The sequence below is a fragment of the Somniosus microcephalus genome, chromosome 14 (assembly GCF_052327205.1).
Source record: "Somniosus microcephalus isolate GS21.2 chromosome 14, FLI_Smic_1.0, whole genome shotgun sequence".
NCBI classification, from domain to species: Eukaryota; Metazoa; Chordata; class Chondrichthyes; order Squaliformes; family Somniosidae; genus Somniosus; species Somniosus microcephalus.
This window is the reverse complement of record NC_141000.1, coordinates 68,773,058-68,796,744: the sequence shown is the minus strand read 5'-3', so window position 1 is coordinate 68,796,744 and position 23,687 is coordinate 68,773,058. Positions and strand designations below refer to the sequence as shown.

At 42.0% G+C, this 23,687-nt stretch overlaps 1 protein-coding gene across 4 annotated transcripts in view; it reads right to left on the bottom strand.

The window, feature by feature from the left end:
* Nucleotides 1–23,687, bottom strand: part of arl6 (ARF like GTPase 6) — a 39,475-nt gene that overhangs the window by 3,759 nt on the left and 12,029 nt on the right. For 3 of the 4 annotated variants that reach the window (XM_086006601.1, XM_086006603.1, XM_086006602.1), the window contains 6 exons: nt 23,460–23,601; nt 21,416–21,477; nt 19,584–19,652; nt 15,582–15,676; nt 7,015–7,144; nt 4,840–4,895 (listed from right to left, as the gene is read on the bottom strand). In XM_086006601.1, the coding sequence (XP_085862727.1) occupies nt 4,840–4,895; nt 7,015–7,144; nt 15,582–15,676; nt 19,584–19,652; nt 21,416–21,477; nt 23,460–23,601 (554 nt within the window). Of the gene's footprint in view, nt 1–647; nt 739–4,839; nt 4,896–7,014; nt 7,145–15,581; nt 15,677–19,583; nt 19,653–21,415; nt 21,478–23,459; nt 23,602–23,687 lie in introns of all 4 variants that reach the window. The other variant, XR_015080827.1, reaches the window with a different exon arrangement.

Sequence of the window (23,687 nt, the reverse complement as noted above, 5' to 3'; positions counted from 1 at the left end):
GACCTGAGTGCTTGATTAACAGTGTAAAAATCCCACTATGGCCCAACAATTCACCTTAGCCTCACACTAAGGAAAACATTTCTACTACAATACATCAATATTACTATATTGCACACCAGCCAGGCAGCCACCCCTGTGACCTTTCCAACTAGTGAGAATGAATGCTGCAGCTTTGTGCTGTTGACTCATGGCTATTAGGAACTGGATTGAGACTGCCGAAACTCATTTCACTTGGGGGACCTTACACATAGAAGGAACTTTAATCTCATTAATTTACACTGGATTCAAACTCAGAATTCTAGGAGATGAAAGGGCAGTATTTTAACCACTGTGTCACCCAGGTGTTATGCAAATGCTTTTCACTTTTGGTCACAAAACACTGGCTATACAGTCCTTAGCGCCACCTGAACAATAATTTGGACTTTGAACGATAAAAAAGTAATCCATGCAAGAGTTACAAGACACTGCTTTAACCACCTGTATCCATCACCTCCCAGCTATATTCTGAACTAAAATATTTTCTTAGAAACTATCTGATTTAAAAAATAAAAGCAGGGGAGCAGGAAAAGAAATTAAATAAATAAAATGTATACCCGCCAGAACAAAGAGACAGAAAATGTTTGGTTTAACCATATAAAATATAGTACCTGCTGTCAAAATATGCCTGACACCTACTGGCTGATTTTTTATTTGCTATGGCTTGCTGTTATTATTCATCAGATGATTACAGTGGCATCTCTGCACATAATGAAGATAAAATGAGGTTTAACATCAGAAATTTTCAAGAGTACAATTAAAGAATTGTTATGCATGTTCTCAGTTATTCTAATTATTAAGGTTTCTAACATTCAGTATTCTAATTTTACAGATTATTGAAGATTGCAGAAATAATTTTAGAAAAGTGCACATCATGCAAATTGTAGAAGATGTTCAGAGGTATTTTTCCTGGTTTCTTAACAGAGATGCAAAAAATAAAATTTCCATATTGTTGCTTTAAACAATTTTATTACATTTAAAAAAGACTTCAGACATTTCCCTCACTGCTTTCCTGCCTTGACAAGGTCCTTATTTGGTTATGAAGCTGGGTTCAGCTAAGGCACTGTATCTTCCATGGTTGCATTCAATTCCACTGTAGATTACACAATAGATGTGTTTCACTAAACAAAATAGTTCTTCTCTCTGGATATATGACTTAAATTTATTCTTGACCATTCCGTAGGCTACATCTTATATATATAAATCGGTCGATCTGTCTGTCATTCTGTCTGTCATTCTGTCTGTCATCGCCTGTGCGTCTGTCGGGCTATGCGCGCGAAAGTTACAGGGCGTACCTACGCGCGCGTTACCTCCAAAGAAAGCTTACGCTTCCGAGACGGTTTTAAGCGTATTTACGTTTCGGCCGGGCTAAAATCCCGCCCGCGGTATCCCAAAAACCTTCAACGTTCCGCTCATTAGCATCTCATTATCCGCTCATTAGCGACAGAGTGACCTCAAGCTCGACCAATCGTACGCCGGGTTGCTGGCACGTGCCGCCGGGCCAATCGGTGCGTGTGTGGCCGGGCCTTATCGTTCTGAACCGAGGTGAGTCGCCGCCATCTTGATTCCAAACTTTTCCTTTCTTTTTCCCGCTTTCTGCGTCTTAAAAAAAAACGTTGCTTTTAAAACACATATTGTTTTTAAAAAAAATGATTTAGAAAGTAATTAACTTATCTAATCTCATTAATTTTCCTACCTTTCCCCGTTTTTCCAGGTAGGCCTAGCAGCCTCGGCGTCTCCTCTGCACCCACGCCCGAGCTAGGCACCTCCCGGCCCCACTCGAAGGCTGGAGGGCCGAGCCTCAGCCCAGCGCCGCTAGGGTGCGCGCGCAGCAGGAGCTGAGACGCGCTGTCTCTCTCTGGCTCGGCCGGGGGGCGGGGCTTGCTGAGCGTCAAGCGTTACCCTGGCAACCCCGGCCGGCCGTCTCGCACAGCCGCAATCGGCGGTCTTCACCTCGGGGGGGGGGGGGGGGGGGGGGGGGTGGGACTATGAAATATAAAAACCCAGAAGTGCACAGCCCGCAAAAAGAGCTGGGCAATAAAGGGTTAATTCAGACATTGCGGCCGAATTGCCATACGAAGGTTTTCTGTCTAGGGAAGATACAAGAACATTCGCATATTCATGTACCTTAAGGGGTTACATTGTTCACCTTAGACCATGGCCCCCGAATAACCACTTTCAGTGCAGGCCTAGACAATGTGCCGGCCCTCGAACCTTTTGAATACTAATGCTAACAGAAACCAACAACCTCGCATATGCAGTCACTTTGGGAGGGTTGCATTGTCAGAAAGATATCTCAAATCAATGGACAATACCAGGAACAATTCACACATTTTGAAACGAATTGTATGCTCAAGAAGGGGGCCAGGCAATACTGCATGTTGGTTTTGGTTTAAAGTAAGAGCACTTCGAAGACAGTGTGTGGGAAGCCGATGGCAGAACAGCGAACAGAAAGATTCGGGCCTACAATCAACTCCAAGAGACAGCCGATCGGGAGTGGTGATTGTATGTTTCAGTCAAATCATAGAGGGGGCTTTTATGATTGAGTCTGAGTAAGATTGTGATCTGACTGAAACTCACAATAAGGGTTTTGTGATTGAGTCTGGGTAACTTTATATGTAACAGTCAAATTGCGGACGGGTTTAACTGTGTCATATTGTGTCGATGCAAATGACCCTTGCGTAGGGGTTTCTATTTTGGGGTTGTTAGCCTGACTGGGGAAGTAATTGTGTGTGTGTGTTCAATAAACAAACGAATCAAAGGTTGTGCCAAAACCCAGTGCCGTGTGTATTTTGTTCTTATAAATCCTGACATCCAAGAACTGTGTGTAACGGGGGACCGGTATCGGAGAAAACCCCTTACACAATAAATCTCCATTTGATTATATTATCATTCTTGTAAACTGCACTCATTGCTTTCCCCATCAGAGTAATAAGATCGGAATACTAATCATTTCCAAATTTACTTAATATCCAAAAATTAAGAGTGAAATTCAGTTTTGCAATCATGAAGTTCAGAATACATGTATAAATAACTCAAGTTTTGTTTTTGTTACATGACATAATTTCAACAACTTCACTCACTAATCTTTAATTCTGTCCTATTTATTATTCTATATGTTTAATTTTAAAAGTTTTTTTTTAAGTTTTAAAATCAGAGTAAAAGTGGTCCAGATGATAAGCTTTAAATGTGGTCACTGCGGAAAAATGTCGCAGGAACTAAAGTTAATCTACAATACAGATGGAATTGCACCATTTCAGAAACAGTTGATTTATATTCTCTTGCACTCAGTCGCTTTTCAATGACGTTGATATTTTTATACTGCACAAAAGGCAAGTATTTTTAGTTTCCATTTCCCAGTTGTAAGGAGTAAAATTTAGCAGATTGGGAATAATTTTGCCACTCAATAAGGCTGCACACTGAAATTTAAACCCTGGGGTGCTGCCTAAAGCAAATTATTAACACTTATGAATTTATTTTGCATCGCTTCTCAGCAGTATATTGATACTGAACAGCAGGTTCCAAGACAGAGTCTACTGTGGATTTTACAAGCGTTCTTTGTCAGCTTGGTAGCACTCTCATCTCCGAGTCAGAAGGTTGTGAGCTTGAGCCCCACACTAAGACTTCAGCGTGTAATCTAGGTTGACATTTCAGTGCAATACTGAAGGAGTGCTGCATTGCTGGGGATGTCGTTCTCTGAATGAGATATTAAAGACAACCCAACTGCGCCTTCTAGTGTTTTAGGTAGATGTCAATGATTCTACCGCACCCCCCCCCCCACTGTTTGAAGAGCCGAGATTTCCTAGCTAACATTCTTCCCTAAACTGTCACCATCAAAAACAGATTAATTGCTCATTCATCTCACTGCTGCTTGTGGCACTTTGCTGTGTTTGCCTACATAAGAGTGATGGCCCTTCAAAGTAATTCATTGTTACGTGAACCAGATGTTTCTAAGTGGTAACATGACACATTATAAATTAGATTGGATTATATAGGATATACAGCACAGAAACAGGCCATTCAGCCCAACCAGTTCACTTGAGCCTCCTCCTGTCTTTCCTCATCTAACCCTATTCAGCATAACCCTCTATTCTCTTCTTCCTCATATGTTTATCTAACCTCCCCTTAAATGCATCTATACTATTCGCTTCAACCACTCCCTGTGGTAGTGAGTTCCACATTCTCACCACTCTCCGGGTAAAGAAGTTTCTTCTGAATTCCCTATTTGATTTCTTGGTGACTATCTTATATTGATGGCCTCTAGTTTTGCTCTTCCCCACAAGTGGAAACATTCTCTCTGTATCTACTCTATCAAAACCTTCCATAATTTTAAAGACTTCCACTAGGTCACCCCTCAGCCTTCTCTTTTCAAGAGAAAAGAGACCCAATGCAAGCTCTTTCTTCTTCTCATCCAATCAGAATCTATAATTTAATAACTATGTATTTGCCTCTGAAGTTCAGAGCTAATTTTCTAATTATGAAACGGGCCAGGATTTTTTAAAGTAATTTATGCTTTTATCATTGTTTCATTTATTTTCTACTGTTGGTCTGTCTATGGATCTACATTCATCAGCATGGAGTACTAAATGGAAATATCGACATATGCTACATGGAATAGCCAAAGTGCTAATACAGTACTTACAGTGTAATCTGATCTGAATGCAGAGAACAGGAAGAACACAAAAAGACAATGCAAACATAAGGAAGGGACAGAAAAAAATGTATGAAGTTTACAATGCAAGATATTTTCTGAGGATTTAAAATGGAGAGTTAAAAGCAACACCGTATAGCTACAAATTATACCTTGGAGCCAATCAACACCCTCTTGTAGTCCTTCTCCTTTTATAGCATCACTGGCACTGAAAAAAGATCAAAACCATCATCAGATGCAAAGTATACTACCCGTCTGTCTATACTATCTGTCATCAAACAGACTCCAAAAATTACAATACTGGCCACTTTACCCAACATACATTTGTTCAAAGCAGGTTTCAGGAATACACTACAGAGCCTATTTTACTAAATCATGGTCCTGGCAGGGAGCCTCAAACCTCAGGAGCACACATCAGGAAAGCATTACAATTAATTGACAGAAAATCATGGGGAGCTCCCCTGCAATTTCCTGATGCACACTTTTTACAAGTCCCTACCAGAAGCACACACATGTGTCTCATAAACCAAAGGTTGTGAGCATCACACATCATTATTCTGCAGGAATCTTGTGGGAAACATTTTTGTCCCCACCCTTTTCTGCATTACCTTCTTCCTAGGATAACTATGGAAGTTATCTATAACCATGGCAGTACAGAGGCATTTTACAACATTATTCAGAAGATTGTTTGAAGCATAGAGTGTTCTCACCTCCAGGATTGTCTGCTGCATATTTTCAGTGAACCTCACCCCAAGATACCTCTACTGCAAAATAGTCAGTAAAGGAACAGCATGGTCTTATCTTTGAGTTTTTATTCAATTTTGTTTTATTTATTAGGTTAAACCTTTCAAAAAAAACACCAGGAGGTGGCAGCTTCTCAACACTTCCAAGGTTGGTGTGACGAAATGTGACTTCTCTTTGTGCAGCCTCATTTCCAGCACCGACTGCTGCTTACTAAAAACAATCAGTGGTGGGGTGTTTCTGGGAGCAAAGACTATATTAGGGCTGATTACGTGGTTCCAGCTCAAAGCCCCTGCTCCTTAAGCGTGGTGGTGACTGTGCTCAAAATGAGCTGACCTGGCATGATAATGCAAGATCAGCCCAATGCAAGATCAGCCCACTTCAATATTAAAATGTCACTCTCAAGAGTGAGGAGACTGACCCCAAGTGAAATTGGCCTTTTCAGGAACCAACATTAGGTAAGCTGGGTAGCCCTAATGGAAGGTCAGTGCCATCCAGGAAAAAAGAAATCCCCATGGCCCTCCCTTGTAATGGGCACTGAGTGGCGAGTGCTGCTCCAGCACAAACAGTAATTTTACAGGACTTGGGGGCCTCATTTAAATAAATTCTGGGTCCATAAATGAGCCCTGTTCCTAGTTTGTGTGCAGTTTTCCAGTACACTACAGACTGGCAAGCTTCACTGGAACATGCTGGATGCATCTGCATGGAGTAGACTTTAGGCCTCAATGTCTGAAAACATGGGGAGTCAGTGCCCGAGGATCATCAAACCCATTTTGCTCTAGTGCCCTATACTTGGAAGCACCAAGAAAATGGCAGCATTGGTTGAGAGGGCAGCCACCTTGTGGCCGGTTTTACCTCAGAATTCAATCATCTAATTTTAAGTATTACATTAGGATATATTTTGAGAGGAAGAGACAAGGAAATAGCTTTTTACAGGAGAACTCCATTCAACTGAAATTGGGCATTAAAATTGCATACAAAACTGCTGCTTATAATACGATCAAAGAAGAGGTTCTGTGTTAGACTTCATTAATCACATCAATAATGGGGTAAGGGGAAATTGTGTGGCCTGTTGTGGAGTTTGTCATTTTTTCCTTTACAACTTTAGACGAAAGCAGAAACTGCACCCAAAAATAAAACGTCAAGATGTCATCAATTCAAAATTATTCGGCTGTCAGATCTAAAACTGGAGCCCATTTTGAATTCTCATGTGTAATTTTCAGGAATCAATATGGAACAAAAATAGGTGCAGTAATAATGTTCTGGCCCTGGACGCTTTAGCATATTTTGTAAAAATGACGGTATTTACATCCTGTGCTGACATCTGGTGGCAAAGCAGAAATTCTACACCATATTGACAGGTTGTCCAATTTAAAACATGTCTGACCCTTAACCATGGTATTTACTTGAAATGTCAACTGTCCTTAAGATATTTGGGCATGTGACTAGATCCAACACCAGATGTCTCTTTAATTATAGGATAGAGCTGAAGGTATCCACTTGAAATGTAATTCTACAAGCATTCAGCACTACATAGTTATGGAGAAACAAACATGTCAACATATATAGGTTGCAATTCTGCTTACCAAATATGCCATGCCTTATCCTTGATATTTTCTAAACGTAACATCTGAGAAACCTTGACAGATGACAAAGCATCTCGGAGATCCATCTTGTTTGCAAAAAATAAAATTGGAATTCGTCTGTGTTTAATGTCTGAAAGCAAAACCAGTATTTTTTTTAAAAGTTAATAAAGCTAAAATTTATTTTGTTCCTACTACATACTGTACTATGAAAAGATGGACAGTACAGCCAATAATCCTGACAAATAATTTGTGAGGCTACTCAGGGTACATATTACACACAAAAGGAGCGTTCTTGCAATCAGACCATAAATATTTTAATATACAGTAGCTGCTAATGACTGGAATTAATATTTATTTTTCTTTCGTTCAGGACTATAATGGGGAATAATCAGTTTAGCAGGTGCTTCAATAGGCAGTCATAGCTATGTGAAATCAGAGGGCAAAAGTCATTTTTTTTGCTTCCTACCTCTGCTTTGTTTGAAACAGTACTTTATGCCACAAAATTGCATTCCACTCAATTACTGCATGTTTGAAACCATTATCCAAACATCTAATATTTAAATAGATTAGTAAATAGGTTATTATGAAAAGAGTTACCTGTTTGGCCTAAAACAGCATATGTTCCAAAAGTTTCTATTTCTAAAGAAAATCATCCACTTTCACTTTGTTTACTAACAGTGAGAATAAATGTTCTGGCATGTTTTACATTGGGATGGGGGACTTCAGGTGATTAAGTAATACTCCAGATCAAAATCAGACCTTTTGTGTATACTGTGAGCTCTTTTACTCCTGTATTTCCTGTGCATTTTCTTGTAGTTTTTTCCTATATAAACCGTAAGTGAAAATATATCATGATAGTATAGAAACAATAAAACTGCTGATAGTTTGTTGCATAGTAAAAATATATTTTAGATTCTAGGGACATAAAACAGCTAGTTTGAAAGAAACAGAAAATAAAAGGGGCCTAAAACTCCAATAATTTGCCGCTTTTGTAATTAGGAATAAAGGAATATCCATCTGGCCTGTCCCAAAGTAAAAAAACACAAAGGGCCAGAAATTCAGGTCCCCACGGGTGAGTACGCACTGTGTACTCATGCGTAGGGCCAACGAAAGTGACGGTTTTGTGCATGCACTGGAAACCGGAACTTCCGTTCCCTTGAAGGAAGGAGTTTGGAGGTCAAACGCGTGCGTCAGAGAGGCAGCGCGTACGCCTGGAACTTACGATTTTTTATTTTTTCATTTTTTTTTAAAAAACAGGTTTCGCTGTGTGGGCAAGTCCCTAGCAGCTGCGCATGAAAAAACAGTCGCAAGGCCTGCTTTTAACAAGGTAAGAGGTTAATTAAGTAAAATTAAAACATATTTTCCACAGGTTTATCATTTTAAAATACTTTAAAGAAACGTAAGTTTATTTTTAGCCCCGTTTAAAACTTTAATTAATTTTTTCAAAAATTTAAATTTTATGTAATTTATAGTTATTTTAAAAATGTGATTTAAAAAAAATTATTTGAAGTTTTACTTAGGTTTTGGGGCCGATCTCTATTCATAGATTCCCCATGGCCCACATGATCCCAGGGGATGCTGCGAACTAACTTCGCCACTGGGATACGCAAGCACTGCACACCGGCAGCTGGAGGAGGCCCAGGAGCGGAATCCCACGCGGCCCCACAGCACAACGGCAGGCGCGCTATGTAAGTGCAGGTCGGGGGCTTGCGCCTGCGGGAAGCCTCCGACCCGAATTTCTGGCCCTATATTCCTTCTCTTACAATCACTCTTTCACCAAACACTATCCAGCTCCCTCCTAACTTTGCTGACTTTATTCACTTCTACCCTCACCCTGTATAGGGTCTGTTTCATGTCTTCACATTAACCATCCTGTGTGAATCTAAACTGTTCGTCCACTTCCCTTCTTCTGCGTTTGTGCCCCAAGGGCAAGTTTCTATCCCGTGACTGACTTAGACATTTAAAACACATGGGTATGTAACAGGTGCATCTAATCCTGTCCTCACTGGAGATACACATACAATCGCATGCACACACACTCAGAAACCCTCAACGATTTTCCTCTCCTAACCCAAGGGCTCCAAGACCAATTGTAGTGCCACGACTGCTGAGGCACCATCTGAGATCAGCTAACTCAGCACAGAACAGTGATTGAACCTGCCCCTTCCTGGTCTGTATGGCTCAGCTACTTACTGGATAAACTCACTGAGCCACTGGGGCAGTAATTACCATTGTTTCCTGTGAAATGCAGGAATCACCTGTAGACATGGAAGTGCTGTAAAACACAAGCCCTCAGTCCCCTATTTAAAAAAATTAAAACACACCGAAACATTCATTGCAACTATATTAGTACACAGCAATGTATAAGATAGACCAAATTCTTGATTTTTTTTGCTATCAGGAATGTTACTGCAGCATTATGGCAATGCCTTCATGCCAGCTGTACCAATTAAAGCTCCTTCATCATTGCTTTCATAAGAAAACTACACATTTTTTAAATTTAAGTGCTTCTTTGAAATGTCATCTCCTTTAGAAAACATTTCTCAGGAGCTTATTTCAACTGAACAGATTTCACCAAGGAACAATTTCTATATCAAACAGAAACAGCAAGAAGGAAAAATCATCACAATAATTTTGATTAAGAAAACTATTTTCTGTGGAACATCTTATTTACTCCAAAAAAAACTGACAGCATTTTAATCCAAGTGTAATTAGCAACAGCCATATTCAAATGCTGTTCTACCATCTTTACCATTTAGCTCAGCACGGAGCAAAAACTTGCTAGTTGCCAGAATAATCTATCTCAGGCACGTTGAAGAAGCTTATTAGGCAGTGCGTGCTACAGCTGGAACGATCATGGAAGCCTCAGTACTAAATTCACAAATCCACGACAAGGCCTTGGACAACGTGGACCACTTTCCATACCTCGGGAGCCTACTGTCAACAAGGGCAGACGTCAACGACGAAGTCCAACACCGCCTTCAGTGTGCCAGTGCAGCCTTCGGTCGCCTGAGGAAGAGAGTGTTTGAAGACCAGGACCTCAAACCCAGCACCAAGCTCATGGTCTACAGAGCAGCAGTGATACCTGCCCTGCTGTATGCCTCAGAGACACGGACCATGTACAGCAGGCACCTCAAAGCACTGGAGAGGTACCACCAACGCTGCCTCCGCAAGATCCTGCAAATCCATTGGCAGGATAGGCGCACCGTCAGTGTTCTTGCTCAGGCCAACATCCCCAGCATCGAAGCTTTGACCGCGCTCGATCAGCTCCGATGGACGGGTCACATTGTCCGCATGCCCGATACGAGACTCCCAAAACAAGCGTTCTACTCGGAGCTCTGGCACAGCAAGAGAGCCCCAGGTGGGCAGAGGAAACTCTTCAAGGACACCCTCAAAGCCTCCTTGAAAAAGTGTAACATCCCCACTGACACCTGGAAATCCCTGGCCCAAGACTGCACAAAGTGGAGGAGAAGCATCTGGGAAGGCGCCGGACACCTTGAGTCTCTTCGCCGGGAGCAAGCGGAAGCCAAGCGCAGGCAGTGCAAGGAGCGCACGTCAACCCAAGCACCCCACCCACCCGCCCCTTCAACCACCGTCTGACCCACCTGTGACAGAGACTGTAGGTCCTGCATTGGACTCATCAGCGGCTGGACCTGGGGGAGAGCAGCGACCGAGGCGGAGCATAAAAGCGGCGGCAGCAGTGAGGCCCGACCACAGCGGCTGGACCTGGGGGAGAGCAGCGACCGAGGCGGAGCATAAAAGCGGCGGCAGCAGCGAGGCCCGACCACAGCGGCTGGACCTGGGGGAGAGCAGCGACCGAGGCGGAGCATAAAAATGGCGGCAGCAGTGAGGCCCGACCACAGCGGCTGGACCTGGGGGAGAGCAGCGACCGGAGGTGAGGCTTAAAAGCGGCAGCAGCAGCGAGGCCCGACCACAGCGGCTGGACCTGGGGGAGAGCAGCGACCGGTGAGGCTTAAAAGCGGCGGCAGCAGCGAGGCCCGACCACAGCGGCTGGACCTGGGGGAGAGCAGCGACTGGTGAGGCTTAAAAGCGGCGGCAGCAGCGAGGCCTGACCACAGCGGCTGGACCTGGGGGAGAGCAGCGACCGGTGAGGCTTAAAAGCGGCGGCAGCAGCGAGGTCCGACCAACTCAGCAGCGGGGAGAGAGGTAAAAAGTTATCAGAGTGTGACGTCACCAGGGAGCAGGTAAGTGATTGGTTGGTGAGTATTTCTCTATTTTTTAAACTTTAACTCTGGTTTACAGTTGCTAAGGTCTTTCTGGTGTAGCGGGGACTGTTGGTAAACCATACAAGTGCCCTAGTGTATATCTTTAATTGGTGGTATTGAATTCATTTAAATTAATTAAAGGGTAAGTCATGTCAGGACAGCCCAGCCCCGTGTTATGCTCCTCTTGCTCTATGTGTGAATTCAGGGACGCTGCCTGTGTCCCTGACGACCATGTGTGCCAGAAATGTATCCAGCTGCAGCTACTAGTAGACCGCATTGTGGCGCTGGAGCTGCGGATGGATGAGTTTTGGAGCATTCATGATGCTGAGAGGGTCGGGAGTAGCACGTTTAGTGAGTTGGTCACACCGCAGGTAAGGGCTGCACAGGCAGAAGGGAAATGGGTGACCATCAGGCGGAGCAGTAGAAGCAGGCAGGTAGTGCAGGGGTCCCCTGTGGACATCCCCCTCTCAAACAGGTATACCGATTTGGATACTGTTGAGGGGGATGACTTACCAGAGGAAGGCAGCAGCAGCCAACTTCCTGGCACCAGGGGTGCTTCTGCTGCTCAGGAAGGGAGGAAAAAGAGTGGGAAAGCAATAGTGGTAGGGGATTCTATCGTAAGGGGAACAGATAGGCGTTTCTGTGGCCATAGACGTGACTCCAGGATGGTTTGTTGCCTCCCTGGTGCCAGGGTCAAGGATGTCACTGAACGGCTGCAGGGCATTCTGAAGGGGGAGGGTGAACAGTCAGAGGTCGTGGTTCACATTGGGACCAATGACATGGGTAGGAAGAGGGATGAGGTCCTGCAGCAAGAATTTAGGGAGCTAGGCAGCAGACTAAAGAGCAGGACCTCAAAGGTTGTAATCTCTGGGTTACTCCCGGTGCCACGTGCTAGTGAGTATAGGAATAGGAGGATAGAGCAGATGAGTGCGTGGCTAAAGAGTTGGTGCAGGAGGGAGGGCTTTAGTTTCCTGGATCACTGGGCCTGCTTCTGGGGAAGGTGGGACTTGTACAAGTCGAACGGGTTGCACCTGAACCAGAACAGGACAATATCCTTGCGGGGAGGTTTGCAAGCACTGTTTGGGGGGGGTTTAAACTAACTTGGCAGGGGGATGGGATAGAGTGGAGCTATAATAGGGGGTGATGTACAGCCAAATAGAGAGGAAAAAATAAGTCAGACTGGAAGGCAGAGCAAATATGTAACAGCACAAGGGAGTAGGGCAAGGCTAAATAGTATTTATTTTAATGCAAGGAGTCTTACGAATAAGGTGGATGAACTGAAGTTGTTGATGAACACATGGGAGTATGATATTGTTGCTATCACGGAGACATGGTTGAGGGAGGGGCAAGACTGGCAGCTCAATATTCCGGGGTATAGAATCTTCAGGCGAGACAGGGGGGGGGGGGCGGTAAAAGAGGAGGGGGTGTTGCAATATTAATTAAGGAGACAATTACTGCTGTAAGGAGGGATGATACATTAACAGGTTCCTCTAATGAGGCCATATGGGTTGAACTTAGAAACACTTTGCTGGGAGAGTACTATAGGCCCCCAAACAGCCAGGGGGAGATAGAGGAACAGATATGTAGGCAAATCTCAGAGAAGTGTGCAAATACTAGGGTAATTATAGTGGGGGATTTCAACTTCCCCAATATTAACTGGGATAGTCAGAGTGTGAAAGGCTTAGAGGGTGCAGAATTCTTAAACTGCATCCAGGAGAGCTTTTTGAGCCAGCATGTAGAAAGTCCTACAAGAGAGGGGGCGGTACTGGACCTAATTCTAGGGAATGTGGCCGGGCAAGTGGTAGAAGTGTTAGTAGGTGAGCACTTTGGTGACAGTGACCATAATTCGGTGAGATTTAAGGTAGTCATGGAAAAGGACAAGGATGGACTGGAAATAAAGGTTCTAAATTGGGGGAAGGCCGATTTTAATATGATAAGGCAGGATCTGGCCAATGTGGACTGGGATCAGCTACTTGAAGGAAAATCCACATCGGAGCAATGGGAGTTTTTCAGAAAGGAAATTGAGAGAGTACAATGGCAACATGTTCCCATAAAGGTCAAGGGTGGGACCAACAAGCCCAGGGAACCTTGGATGTCAAGGGATATACGAGAATGGATTAGGAAAAAAAGGGGGGCTTTTGGCAAATACAAAGGACTAAAGACAGAGGAAGCCCTAGCGGAGTATAAAAAGTGCAGGGGGATACTTAAAAAAGAAATTAGGAGAGCGAGGAGGGGCCATGAAATAACACTGGCGAGCAAAATAAAGGAAAATCCTAAGGTGTTTTACAAGTATATTAAGGGCAAGAGGATAACTAGGGAAAGAGGAGGGCCCATTAAGGACCAAAGTGGCAAACTGTGTGTAGAGCCAGAGGATGTAGGTGGGGTTTTAAATGAATTTTTTGCATCTGTGTTCACTATGGAGAAGGACGATGTGGACATAGAAATCGGGCAGGGGGACTGTGATATACTTGAACATATTAGCATCGAGAGGGAGGAGGTACTAGCGGTTTTAGCAGGCTTAGAAGTGGATAAATCCCCAGGCCCGGACGAGATGTATCCCAGGCTACTATGTAAGGCAAAGGAGGAGATTGCAGGGGCTCCGACACAAATTTTCAGAACCTCTCTGGCCACAGGGGATGTGCCAGAGGACTGGAGAACAGCTAACGTAGTACCATTATTCAACAAGGGTAGTAGGGATAAACCAGGGAATTACAGGCCAGTGAGCCTAACATCAGTGGTAGGGAAATTATTGGAAAAAATTCTGAGGGACAGAATTGGTCTCCACTTGTGGAGAGGCAAGAATTAATTAGGGATAGCCAGCATGGCTTTGTCAAGGGAAGATCATGTCTGACCAATTTGATTGAATTTTTCGAGGGGGTGACTAGGTGTGTAGATGAGGGTAGTGCAGTGGATGTGGTTTACATGGATTTCAGTAAGACTTTTGATAAAGTCCCGCATAGGAGACTGGTCAGGAAGGTAAGAGCCCATGGGATCCAGGGTGCCTTGGCACATTGGATCCAAAACTGGCTTAGTGGCAGGAGGCAGAGTGATGGTGGAAGGTTGTTTTTGTGACTGGAAGCCTGTGTCCAGTGGGGTACCGCAGGGATTGGTGCTGGGTCCCTTGCTGTTTGTGGTCTACATTAATGATTTGGATGTGAATGTAAAAGGTATGATCAGTAAGTTCGCAGATGACACGAAAATTGGTGGGGTGGTAAATAGCGAGGCGGGAAGCCTCAGGCTACAGGACGATATAGATGGGTTGGTCAGATGGGCGGAAAAGTGGCAAATGGAATTTAACCCTGAAAAGTGTGAGGTGATGCATTTTGGACGGACTAACAAGGCAAGGGAATACACAATGAATGGTAAGACCCTAGGAAAGACAGAGGATCAGAGGGACCTTGGTGTGCATTTACATAGATCCCTGAAGGCAGAACAGGTGGATAAGGTGGTTAAAAAGGCATATGGGATACTTATATTCTATGCCTCGGCTAATGAAGGCAAGAGCAGGGAGGTTATGATGGAGCTGTACAAAACGCTGGTAAGGCCACAGCTGGAGTATTGTGTGCAGTTCTGGTCGCCACATTACAGGAAGGATGTGATTGCTTTGGAGAGGGTGCAGAGGAGATTTACCAGGATGTTACCTGGGCTGGAGCGCTTCAGCTATGAAGAAAGACTGGACAGGCTGGGGTTGTTTTCCTTGGAGCAGAGAAGGCTGAGGGGGGACCTGATTGAGGTATACAAAATTATGAGGGGCATAGATAGGGTGGATAGAAAGGAACTTTTCCCCTTAGTAGAGGGGTCAATAACAAGGGGGCGTAGATTCAAGGTAAGGGGCAGGAGGTTTAGAGGGGATTTGAGGAAAAACTTTTTCACCCAGAGGGTGGTTGGAATCTGGAACTCACTGCCTGAAAGGATGGTAGAGGCAGGAACCCTCACAACATTCAAGAAGCATTTGAATGAGCACTTGAAATGCCACAGCATACAAGGCTACGGACCAAATGCTGGAAAATGGGATTAGATTAGATAGGGCTTGATGGCCGGTGTGGACGCGATGGGCCGAAGGGCCTCTTTCTGTGCTGTATAACTCTATGACTCTATGACTCCATGACCTGCGAACTCATTTTTAATGTGGAAGCAAGTCATCCTCGGTTCCGAGGGACTGCCTAAGAGGAAGACGACTAAATTCACACCTTACCTTGAACACTAGAATAGTTATTAATATTTTTTTCAGCCTTTGCTAGGTAAACCACTGTTTTTGTCTATTTTTATAGCTGTTGGAGGAAGATGAATTAACATTTTTAAAGTTAAAATGAGAACAGAAGCAAAGATAAATGATCCTACCTGGATGATTAAGAAGTGTGTCAAGTTCTTCTTTGGCAACCACCATCCTCAACTTGTCACTGCTATCAATAACAAAAATGATGGCCTGGCCTTCCCTGACGTGACCATAAAGAGATATTACACGGTGTGCAGCTGCACTGTTAAGACTATATCACTTTATTCATGAATGTTGTGTGTGTAGTATACAGTGCATTGACTACATTACCATTTTAGAATGGTTGGTAGGTCAAAATTAGTTTGCCTCACTTTAACAACTTGATATAATATATATATATACACAATGCTTTAATTCTTAATAGTCATGACATTTGCAGTAACCAAGATCTTTTCAAGGTTAAATAAACCAGCTGGTAATTGTTTTTCTACATTAAACGTCAACCTTGGCTCAGTAGCAGCACTTCCACCTTTCGGAGTGAGATGTTAATCTGCTTGCTCAGGTGGATGTAAAGACCCTGCTATATGAAGAAAAGCAGGGGAGTTCTCCTGGTACCCTGGCCAACATTTATCCCCCAACCAACACCACCAAAAACAGATAAACTGATCATTTTTTTCATTGCTGTTTGTGGGTCCTCTGTGCAAAGTGACTGTCGCATTTGCTTACAAAGCAAGTGACCAGACTTCAATGGCTTTAAAGCACTTTGGAGATCCTCAGGGTGTAAAAGGCACTATGTAAATTTAAGTTCTTTCCTTCTTATATTTTGTGACTGAGCTAAGCCATGTACTGATTGTGAAAATGTGTTAAACAGAAAATAATTAAAAGGTATTTAAATCGGTAGCAACTTAAAACATTTGGTTCTATTGGTAGAAATGGTATGTGGGTTTAGTTACATTAAGCTGTTATTTCTGGTTCTTGAAATTGCTATCTGAAAAGTTAACCAAAGGCAGCAATGCAAAGGAACATTAATTACTTCCTTTTAAAATACATTTTAAAATCTCTTCATTCCAGGCAGGAAACATTTTTAAGGACACTACCCACCATACAATAATCTTTGTTTATGGGTCCACAATTAATAGATAAACTTTATAAAAGATAACTTACTAACCAACACAGGTATAGTCTATTTTCTCAGTAAGCTTACAACTGAAAACTAAAACAAAAAAGTAGTGGTTGCACGGGTCACATTTTAGATAGAATCATGAACTGAAACAGCCTCTTCTGAAAACTGTACCTCAGCATTACTGCAGCAGCCACTGGGTAATGTTTGTATCAATACAAATTATAGATCAGTTGCATCGCCAACTTCTTCAATTCTCATGTTCTAACCACCATTTTTTTTTATTGATTTCTGTATGGTAAATTTGAGCTGGTTTAGCAACTGAGTTGGAAAGCTGCCCAACTCTTCAAGAAGGACATTACAATCAAAAAGAGAGCATGTCTTATAGATAGTGATATAAAATAATTTATATTACTATAACAGACCTAATCAAATGACATAATGAAATCATCACAGCACTGATTGTGCAGCTGTGCAATCCTTGCAACATTATTGATTTGGCTATGATAAATTGACCCTTAGTGTTAGGGGATTAAATACGTGGGGTTACGGGGATAGGGTGGGATATGTGTCGGTGCAGGCTCGATGGGCCGAAATGGCCTCTATCTGCACTGTAGATTCTGTGTGATTCTGTGATTACCAAGGGTCTTGTAAAAAAGCTGGTCAAAGTCACATGGTCCCTTTGATAAACAAGGATTTTAGCTGTTCACACTTACAACAAACCATTACTTTATTGATGGATGGAGACCAATGCCATTTACAGTATAAGTATGAACAGACGCTTCGAAATATGCTAAAAGTGCTTGAAAACATCACTAAGTTGCTTTTCTTTCATCCACAAAATGTGTCTTAAAGAAACTCATTTTTTGCACTATTTTCATTTAAAAAAAAAATTCTGTTCAGAAAAAATAAAAAAAGTACACTTCTTTTAAGCATGTGTTACAATTTAAGGCTGTTTGAAATGAATTATAGTTCAAAAATGAAAAATTATTTACACGGATTTTAAATTGAAGTAAATGTTTTAACCTTCAGATAAGTTTAAATCCATTTTGAAAGAAACTGATTTCAATTAGATTGGAAACAGTCCTATTTGAATTACAGTTAATTTCTATTCCTGAAACACAAGCTGGGGCATTGGTCAGACAGTAATTTGATACTTCCTGACCCATGTTTTAATTCAGGCAAAGATTGAGGCAGATCAAATTTAGCCCATACCAATCTGAAGTGAACTGGATCTACAGCGCAAAGAGGATATCTGTTCTCCTGAGTAAGCTTTTAAATAAGTCAATGTCCTGATCTGCAAACAGCAGCTGAAGAGAAACATTAAAGTGCCACTTCACCAGCTCATATTCAGTCCTGATGTTGACAAAGACAATCATGAATTTCACAATCAACAGTTATACAAAAACAAAATGGCCATTTAGCCTGACATTAGCCTCTACATGGATTTTCGGAAGGCGTTTGACAAAGTACCACACAGAAGGCTGGTTAACAAAATTGAGGCTCATGGAATAGGTGGGTCAGTGGCAGCTTGGATAAGGAATTGGCTTAAGGACAGAAAACAGCGAGTTGTGGTAAATGGCTGTTTTTGGAGGATAGTAGACAGTGGTGTTCCCCAAGGGTCAGTGCTGGGGCCACTGCTTTTTTTGATATATATAAATGACCTGGATATTGGAATACAGAGTAGGATTTCTAAATTTGCCGATGACACCAAACTTGGGGGTGCAGCAAACAGTGATGAATCGACTGCAACAGGACATGGAAAGGATAGCAGAATGGGTAGACAAGTGGCAGATGGAACTTAATACAGAGAAGTGCGAGGTGATGCATTTTGGCAGAAGGAACAGGGAGAGGCAATATACACTTAATGGCACAGTTTTAAAGAGTGTGTAGGGACAGAGGGACCTGGGAGTTAATGTGCATAGGTCCCTGAAGGTGGCGGGATATATTGAGAGAGTGGTTAGCAAAGCATATGGGATCTTAGGCTTCATAAATAGAGGTATTGAGTACAAAAGTAGAGAAGTTATGCTGAACTTTTATAAAGCACTGGTTAGGCCACAACTGGAGTATTGCATCCAGTTCTGGTCACTACACTTTAGGAAGGATGTGAAGGCCCTTGAGAGGGTGCAGAGGAGATTTACCAGAATGGTTCTGGGGATGGGGGATCTTAGCTACAAGGACAGGTTGGAGAAGCTAGATTTGTTTTCATTAGAGCAAAGGAGGTTGCGGGGTGATTTGATAGAGGTGTACAAGATTATGACGGGTTTTAATAGGCTAGACGGGGAAAGGCTGTTCCCACTAGTTGATGGTACAAGGACTAGGGGACACAGATTTAAGGTTTTGAGCAAGAGATACAGGGGGGACATGAGGAACATCTTTTTTATGCAGCGAGTGGTGAGGAGCTGGAACTCGCTGCCGATGGAAGTGGTGGAAGCGGACACATTAAATGTTTTCAAGGGGAGACTGGATAGGCACTTGAGAGAAATAAACTTGCAGGGCTACGGGGATAGAGCAGGGGAATGGGACTGACTGGATTGCTCTACAGAGAGCCGGCACGGACTCAATGGGCCGAATGGCCTCCTTCTGTGCCGTTATGACTATGACATTGGAGAAATTACTTTTTATATTTGAACAGATCAATCCAACATCTAGATTGTGGTCTCTAGTTATTCAAATAATTTTGTTTGAACATCACTAACTGAAATTACAAAATGTTTGATACGGTCAGGTTAATTTATTATAACACTTGCTGCTGTCCACAGCAGCATTTCATATATAATACACACACACACGGCAGTCTTTTCCAAATGTATAAGATCAAAGATGGAGATTTAGTTTCGAATTGTAGGTTTGTGTCCTATAAAAATTTTAAAAAGTTATATAATATTTTGAACAGTGGATTTATTATGGAAGTATGAGTTTTGTCATTGGTTTCAACCCCCTGTGGTTATGAATTATGCAAATTTTCTGTTAACCTAATGCTTTTTTTTTTGTACACAGCACTTACTTATAATAGTGTTCCCACAGGTTTCGATATCTTCCTTGGCCAGACATATCAAACACAGTAAAGGATAGGCTGGGGGAAAAAATGGGGACAAAGTATCAACCAGATGTCGGACACATCTGCAAACCCAATACAGGAAACTTTGGTTTATCCGGAGGTTGTATGTCCGGAATACTCGATCTAACGGCAAAAATCAGGAGCCGTTTTCTGTAAGTTTTTTTAGATCTCGTTCTTTTTTTTCCCCAGTCAGCCACTGCAAGGTCTGTAGCTATAGCAACAGCTTCAGCTGTAGACGCTTGCAGCTGTAGCCGACTCTTAACACTGTTGCTTAGCAACAGCTTCTAGTCAGATATGGAGATGAAAACCTCCGTATGCTTCAACATTAACTTTGTATGTCCGGCAGTTTTGATAGATCGGCAACACGCCGGTCCCGTCGGTGCTGGATATCACAAAGTTTCCTGTATCATGCTCGAGTCCCCAAACCAAGTTACTGAGAAGTTCACACAGGTACAGTTTCTGTTTGCCTAATATAAACCTAGAAATGAATGTTGGCAATATTAAATGGACAAATGCTTAACATGCACATTTTAACTAGGTTAGTGCTTTGCTTAAATAGCAGATAGAGGAACTTCATGTGAACCAGTAAGCATTCTTTTTATACTGCCAGCAGGCTATAGATTTCACACTCTCTCTACAGGTGCACATCCCACTTACCCAAGTTCAGAGAACACATAATGCTAAAACTGTACTGTTTACCAGCACAGAGCATTGTAAGTTTCCACTGCTTGTCTATCCAGGACCACCATACCAATCAGAGCGCACGGAGGATGTTACATGACCTCCATGTGTACGTGCCCAGTAGAACTTTAGTTACATCTCATTAAACCAAACTCGGATATCACAACCTTCATTAAATTAACTCAAACTCCATTAGATTGAGTGAAAGAGCTCACATATTGAGAAAAGGAGTGCTTATTTAGACCAAATGTGCTGGTGTTCTGGGTTATGTAATAACAAGGTTTGAATGCTAAATATGGCAAGTGAAGATCAACCACACATACAATTAGAGATATTGCAGAGCATCAATGTGCTGAGTGAACCTTATTTTACTAGTTTTGTTTAGATTGTTGAGGCAATAAAATGCCAAAGCTCGGTTTTCTCCTCCACAGCATGTTCTGTACTTGTCACAAATGGAAGAACATATTTGTAACATGGCTAAAGTACATTGCTAAACAACAATTTTGATTAATCCTATCCTTGTAATTATCAGCATGTAAGCAATTATGTTCAAAACAAAAAACAGAAGTTTAGAACAGTAACTACCCTATATCCGCATTAGAAGAGCAGGGGAGTTCTCCCCGGTGTCCTAGCCAATATTTATCCCTCAATCAACATCACTTAAACAGATTATCTGGTCATTATCACATTGCTGTTTGTAGGAACTTGCTGAGCGCAAATTGGCTGCCACATTTCCTACATTACAACAGTGACTGCACTTCAAAAGTTCTTAATTGGCTGCAAAACGCTTTGGGATGTCCGGAGGTTGTGAAAGGCGCTATAAAAATGCAAGTTTTTCTTTTTTTTTAGCTTACTTGATCAAGAAGGTATGAGAATTCAGACTAGAGAGATCTATCTCATGGACAGCATTAGCACTGCTGCCCCGAGTATGATTGAATGCTGAAGAAAGAAACCCTCCTTACCTGAAAACCACCACGACTCCAACAGTACAAAGGCTTGGTCACTAGTTACTTACTTAAAACAAGTTACAGTTCTATTTCTTCCTATCTAGTAGACCAAACCAAACAGTGCAGTATGTAATGAAAACAGAATAGTACCCAGAAGTCTTGAAATTCTCTATGCTGAATCCAATGGTTGGAACAATGTCTTGTACTTGAGCCTGTAAAACAATGACACTGATCAGCATAGAATATTACTCTGCCAGGAAATGATTTCTGGTTACAGTACAGGTCAAAACTCCAGTTCATGTTTTACATTTACATTTTTTGTATATTGTATTCCAAGTAACTTAAATTTGTACCCTTAAAAAATCTCATTACAAGATGAAACTACAATAGGTATTCAGATATTTTGTTTCTCTAATGGTATTTTATTCTAGTCCATTTAAAGCAATATATTTCCTATATTACAACAGTGACTATACTTCAAAAGTACTTCATTTGCTGTAAAGCACTTTGGGATGCCCTGAGGTTGTGAAAGGCGCTATTTAAATACAGTCTTTCTTTCTTTATATAGCAGAGATGTTGCGCAACTGGGGTGTCAGCTAGTCAGAATGTAATTCTAATAAATAATTATTTCAGGTCAGCATTTAGTAAATAGCTGAAGTTGAGGAATGTGATTTTGGCATCTAGCACTCCCTCTTGATTCCTGAACACTGTACTCTTCCAAAAAATAAAAGATTTTAGAGCATTAGGCCGATAATCATCCCAGGGCCCTGAAATTATGCTGTGGGGCAGTACTGAATGAATGTTGCAGCGGCATTAACCTGTTTAAAATAAATGGTTTAATATCACTGCTAAAATAGCAGAGCGAGGGATATTAGATGTCTGCATTAAGCATTTATCTGTTATTTTGCCATGGTGCAATTTCAGGGCCTAGGTTTTATCTTAATTTCTTAACTAACAAACATTCATCCTTTAAAAAGGGGCAGTGAGCTGTTTAAAAAAAAATATGGGTACTTGTATCATCACCCCTCTGGAGAGTACTTGTAAAGGTTATATGTAACTATAAAACCTCTATCAGTTAACACTGGCAGCATGACCATCAAAATCCATTAAAGATATTAAAAGGTTGATTTCTGACCTTTGTAGACTAAAAGCAATGAAAATAAATGCTGTCTAGTGTGATGCTTTTGCAACTCTCCACCAAGCATTTCAATGATGTATTTCCCATACAGTATTTACTTGATTCCCACTTTCCCATTGTTATCTTCAAAAGAATCAGTTGTTTCCATTAATACCTTCCCCTCCCCCTCCTCAATATCCTTCCCATGAAAATGTCCATTGTTCCCATTTGTCATTATTAACATCTAAATGCCTGCCGATATTGCTTTTGGAAAAGATGAGACTTTCTATGGTGGGCGGGGGATAAAGCAGTTTTTTTTTTAATATAGAAAAAGAAAATTAACTGGATTCCCCTCTGAAATGAGAAAAGAACTTGCATTTATATAGCATTTCATGACCTCTGGACGTCCCAAAGTGCTTTACAGCCAATTAAATACCTTTGAAGTGTCACTGTTGTAATGTAGGAAACACAATAGCCAATTTGTGCACAGCAAGGTCCCACAAACAGCAATGTGATAAGCTGTTTTAGTGTTGCTGGTTGAGGAATGAATATTGGCCAGGATACCGGGGAGAAGTTCCTTGTTCTTCTTCAAAATAGTGCCATGAAATCTTTTACATCCACCCGAGAGAGCAGATGGAGCCTCGGTTTAACGTCTCATCCGAAAGACGGCACTCCCTCAGGACTGCACTGGAGTGTCAGCCGGGATTATGTGCTCGGGTCCCTGGAGTGGAACTTGAACCCACAATCTTCAGACTCAGAGGCAAGAGTGCTACCACTGAACCACGGCTGATAGCGGAAGATGAGGCAAAATCAAATCAAAGTACAGCAAGTAAAAAACAAAGACAAATGGGAAAATCAAGAAAGAGATTATTAAAGAAAGCATAAGTAGAAAGAGGGGCAGAGTATATACAAGAGTAGACATAGGAGGAAATAAGATTACTTCAATACAGAAGAGAAAGAGCTGAAAGAATAAGTGATTATGATTTGCAGGAAGAGGTTAGTTACAGACTGGTACTAACTTGGTTTCATTTTACATGGCATACACCAGTCATAAACAATTTTTTTTTAAAAACTTACGTTTGAAGGCTTTAGACAATTAATTATAGTCGTTTTCCCACTATTGTCCAGCCCCAGACATAACACATGAACCTCCTTCTTCTTTAGACCAAGCCAGCCAGCTAGTTTGTCAAATAGCCCCATGATCTCGATTCCAGACGATCTAATTATAATTAAAAGGCGAGAAGGGTTGAATTTTACAATGTAGTGCATGGGCTTCAGAACAAATTATTCCTTTGTTAAGTACAA